The 4602-nt window shown below is 60.6% G+C and overlaps 1 protein-coding gene across 1 annotated transcript; it reads right to left on the reverse strand.

Moving 5' to 3' along the window:
- Positions 1-6: 6 nt before the first annotated feature.
- ACOT7 (acyl-CoA thioesterase 7) lies at positions 7-4596 on the reverse strand. The gene is made up of 8 exons (XM_026862883.1): positions 4394-4596; positions 3800-3891; positions 3551-3665; positions 2890-2904; positions 2169-2255; positions 1314-1430; positions 899-1083; positions 7-313 (listed from the first exon to the last, which is right to left on the reverse strand). Exons 1-8 carry the CDS (start codon positions 4494-4496, stop codon positions 209-211), a joined length of 819 nt encoding a protein of 272 aa, XP_026718684.1. The 5' UTR covers positions 4497-4596; the 3' UTR covers positions 7-208.
- Between the last annotated feature and the right edge of the window lie 6 nt (positions 4597-4602).

Genomic DNA, 4602 nt, shown 5'->3' on the forward strand with positions numbered 1-4602 from the left:
AGCGCCCGGGAGGGCTCCCCGGGGGCTTTCGGGGTGCTTAAGCCACCTAAAGCACGAGGTCTACGGCGCTAAACCGATCAGCAGCGAAGCAGCCGCGGCAGCTCCGGCGGCAGGCTGGGGCGGGCGAAGGCGCGAGGCCCGGGGCAGACCGGACACAACATGAACGGGGACCGGGACGTTTGGCGGGCGAAGGCGGCGCAGGACGGGGTCACTGCCGGGCAGCCTGCTGCATCTGCGCCTGCCGCTTGGCTTTCGTCTGGAGGTACCTGCCCTTCCCTTCCTCGAAGCGCCGCTTCTCATCCTCCGTCTCCGTCTGACGGCAACAGAAAGAAAGCGAAGGCACCGGCGTTAGCAGCGCCCGTGGGAGGGAAACGCGCTTCCCCTCACGGGAAATGTGAAGGAAAACCAGCGCTGTCAAATACGCGTATGACAGCCCCTGTACTCCTGCACGGAGCAGGAGGAGACCTGAGTGGGATAAAATGTGAACCAAGAAACAGCCCCCGGTCAGCAGCGCTGCGTCAGCAAAGCCCTGCCGGGATCAGGAGAGCTAACGATAGGCAGGAGGGTTGGGGCAGGGACACCGCCGGGACACGGGGGACTCCGTCACCACTCAGGGTTCCCTCCCGCATGTCTCCAGCGCAGGCAGGGGGGAAGCTGCAGAGCCTGTCCTCAACCTCGTGAAAGGAAAACCCACCCAAACCCCACATCAGCAGCGCTCAGGAGAAATTAATAAAAACCCATCCCTGAAGCCTGCTCTGGAAAGGCTCGTTCACGTGCATATTTTTTTGCTGGATAATTGAAAGGAAGCAGATTTGTTGGAGATAAAAGGCAGCTGGGAGGAGCAGGAGAGGGGCTGGCCCGGCTGTCTCGCAGCTCGGCGAGGAGAGCGAGCTCTTACCAGCAGCTGCGGGACAGGCAGGGGCTTCCCCTCCTTGCTCAGGGAGACGTAGGTGAAGAAGGCGCTGACGGCACGGTACCGCTCCCGTGGCTCGTCCACGAAGGGGTCAGCATCCACAAAGACTTCGATTTCCATGGATTTATTGCTCGTGAAGGTCATGCGCCCCGAAATGGTGATGACGCTGCCTGCAGAGCGGGGAGGGGACAGCTAAGCGGGAGGCCCCTGCTTCTGCTCAGAGGAAGGGAGCAAGGGGTCCCACGTGTTTTATGCTTCAGCCACGTCTTAAGCAGAGCTTCTCAGCACAGGACAAGTCTAACGGGGAATAAATTTCTCTGCCAGCATGTCCTGAGCTGACCCGAGGGAGCTGGAATGTGGCACCACAGGAGAGTGAAGTGTCCACCACACCCCCCAGTACCTTTTTTGATCTTCTCGTGGAAGTTGATGGCGTCCACCGAGGCAGTGACAATGTTGGTCTTGCAGTGGCGGGCGGCCACAATCCCGGCGACCTCGTCCATGAGCTTCATGGTGACACCTGGAGAGGGGGGAGGCAGAGGGTCCCCTCTGAGGGAAGCCAGTGGGATTTGGGGAAAAGCCACACGTGGATGGGTAAAGCCTTTGCACGACCACAGCTACACCAAGGAGTCGGAGCAGAGACTGGATCCCAGCTGCAGGAAACCCCCAGTACCAGCACCAAGACTCCTGTCACGAGTACCACCAGGCCCACATCCTTACAGACCTGGGCTTAAGATTTAGGCCAGCTCTGACTCTCCTGAATTTCTTTGAGCAAAACAGCCTTGAAGGGCAAGATCAGTCCCACAAACTTCCTGCTTGGAAAGAGCTCTAAGCCACATTGTTTTGTTTGTTTTAAGGATGCAATCAGATGAAAACGGCATCCGGTGTTGTGCCAGCCCTTGGCGAACACGCCTCTCCCCGGGCTCACACCACACACCTCCACCCTGCCCTGCCAGCCAAGAGGAAAGAGCAAACTGCAGCCTAGGGTGTTTATAATCCGAGATTTGCAGTTTAAGAGATTATGACAAAATTGTGGGATTCACAGTTCGGGTATGTCAGTCCTCGGGGCCTTTTTAAGCACAAAGACAAAGCTTTTGTCTCGGCTGAAGCACCCGAGAACCTTACAGTGGAGACGGGCCTGTGCGCCCTCAGCAGCAGAGCCCACCTCCCGAAAACACCGGGACGCGCGAGTCGCTCTCCAGCCACGCTTCTGCTCCGGGGAGCCGCGCAGCCGCTGCGGGGGGCAGCGCTCACCCACCTCCGTGCACGAAGCCCAGCAGCGTGCAGTCCGACGGTCCCACCAGGTGGATCAGGCTGGACTGGCTGTAGCCAACGGTGTGCGGCTCTGGATGGGGAAAGGGAGCGAAGCGGAGGTCAGAGCTGCTCGGCCAGCACCCGTTCGCCTCCGTACGCCCCCTCTGAAGGGACAGATCTTGGGGCTGGCTTGTGCGAAGCTGAAGTATGTCCAAACCAGCATTTAAATCGGCCCCGAGAAGTCCCAAGGACAGAGGCTGTTCACCACCTGACGGGCTGCCACCTCCCTCGAATGCCAACCCATCAATTTAATTCCAGCTCAGCTCATTTATTCTTTTAAAGGTTTCAAAAAGCCCGAAAGCAAACAGGAGGGAAGCGGATGGACACGTGGCTGTACACTTTCCCTCCTCCGGCCGCCAGCCTCAGCCGAATCTCCCCAAACTTGCTGCTTAGCAGTGTCTCCAGAGCCAGGCTCTGCCCTGGGCGTGAAGACCTTGGCCCCCCAGGCCCCCAGCCCCAGCACATGCCGGTGACATCTGACTCGCCACTAAATCCAGGCAACAGAAGTCGCACCCTCCAACTGCCAGCAGAGGAAAACTGCTCTCGGGGGTGGTTGGGCTTTCCCATCTGACGAGAGATGCTAAAGGCACTTAGTGCAGGAAAAAACAGCTGAGCCCCCAACCGACAGGGAGGGCACCCACATGGCAGCACCCGCAGAGCCTTACCTTTCGTCTGCCTGTCTGTGAGCATGGAGAACACAGGGGAAAAAAAGCAGTTGAGCAACTTTGATCCCACATCACCCCCCCGACGATTCCCATGAGCCATCTCTGCCTTTGCCTGAGGACCACAGCTGGCCCTGGAGGCCAACGGCTGCTCGCCCCTTTGGCTCGCCGTCAACGCTGCCACCATGTTTCCAGAAGCTTTTGGTAGGAAAGGGATCCCCAGCCATCCCCCAGGGAGAACGAGACCCCCAGCTCCTCCCCGTAGCTCAGCCCCCCTGCAAACTCCAGCCGATGACTTCCGGAGAGGGGCTGCAGCTGCAGAGTGTGCAGAGCCCTTGCCCCAACGCTTGCGTTTACCCTGCGCTGAGTAAAATTGCCTCCCGCTGCCCCGGAGCACATGAGGGGTGCAAGGGGGGGTGCAGGAGCCGTGTTTTGGGAGAGGGCATCCCACCCACCAGTCCAGGGGGGATCACAAGCGCCTGCCCAGCTCCCCCTCCTCTCGCACACCATGGCTCCAAAACCCCATCCCCATCCCCGATGCAGCGTTTCGGAGCGCACACTCACAGCCGGGGGTGCCCAGGGATGGCTGGAGTTGCCTCAGGGACCAGTTCAGCCTCCCAGTGCCCCCGGGACGTGCCCGCAGGCCACACACCGCCCGCATTACCTGGGTTGATGACGGGGAAGATCACGTCGCCGTTTCTCTGCTTAGTTTCCAGCCGATCCAGCTTTTGCTCCTCGTAACGCTTCTTCCCCTCGTCCTCCTGCTCCTTTCTCGCATACTGGAAGGAAAGGCCAGTAAGAACAGGGTCGGCAAAGCCACCGGCACAGCCGCGGTGCGGACGGGGCCAGGGCAGCGCCATTCCCCTGGGAAGGGTGAGCTCTGCTTTCCGAGGAGCAAAGCGAGCCGTCCTACCTGGATGGGGGGAACCTCAACGACCTTGTTGACATTCTTCAGGGACAGCGGCACGTACCACAGCGTCGCCTTGTTCGTCACCTTCTTTGCCCCTGGAGGGGAGGCGGGCAGGGGGTGACCACACCGATGCCGCTTTGCCCACCACTGGCGCCGCCGCGGTCCGGGACTGGGCGCACACAGGCCCGGTGGCAGCCCCTGCCCTGCCGGCTCCTGCCAGGCTCTGGCGCCGAGCGGATGTGACAGTGCACTTTTGGGAAGGCATCCCAGCAAGCGGAGCCGGTTGCCACGGCAACAGCAGGAAAAGGGCCTTTTTCAGGCCAAAGGCAGCCACGGGCAGCAAATTAAGCAGGAGGAGCTAAAGGTGGATTTTTCTATTCTTGGCTAAAAATTATCAAAGGAGCTGTGATCCACAGGGACCCCACCTGGCCCCCCCCTTCCTGCGCCACCCCTCCCTGCTGCCCCCAGCACTCCCGATAAACGGGCAAGACCTTTCCTCTGCCCGATGCTGCCGGCCACAGCGGGCGGAGGATGGGGTCACTGCCGCGAGCTCTCGGTTTATCCCGACTCCTGGAGTTGTGGGACAGAGCCACCCACCTGTTAAAATGTTTTCAGACATGACATTGACCTGGACCTCCACCGAGTGCCGGGAGGTGTAGGTGATCTCGGCACTGACGTTGGCCACCTCGCCAATGCACATCGGGGAGAGGAAGTCCGTCCGCTCCACCCGCGCCAGCGCGGCCACGCAGGGCTCCTGGGGACGATGGGACAGCGAGGGTAGCGCCACAGCCACGACACGCGGGACC

The sequence above is a fragment of the Athene cunicularia genome, assembly GCF_003259725.1.
Source record: "Athene cunicularia isolate RWA chromosome 21 unlocalized genomic scaffold, athCun1 chr21_part1, whole genome shotgun sequence".
Taxonomy (NCBI): Eukaryota; Metazoa; Chordata; class Aves; order Strigiformes; family Strigidae; genus Athene; species Athene cunicularia.

Coding starts and splice junctions, on each gene's coding strand:
- ACOT7 (XM_026862883.1), bottom strand. CDS start 4,496: ATGTGCATTGGCGAGGTGGCCAACGTCAGTGCCGAGATCACCTACACC. Junction 1,431..2,168: donor GCTGGGCTTCGTGCACGGAG/GTGGGTGAGCGC, acceptor CCCCCTCTCCAG/GTGTCACCATGAAGCTCATG. Junction 1,084..1,313: donor CCACGAGAAGATCAAAAAAG/GTACTGGGGGGT, acceptor CCCGCTCTGCAG/GCAGCGTCATCACCATTTCG.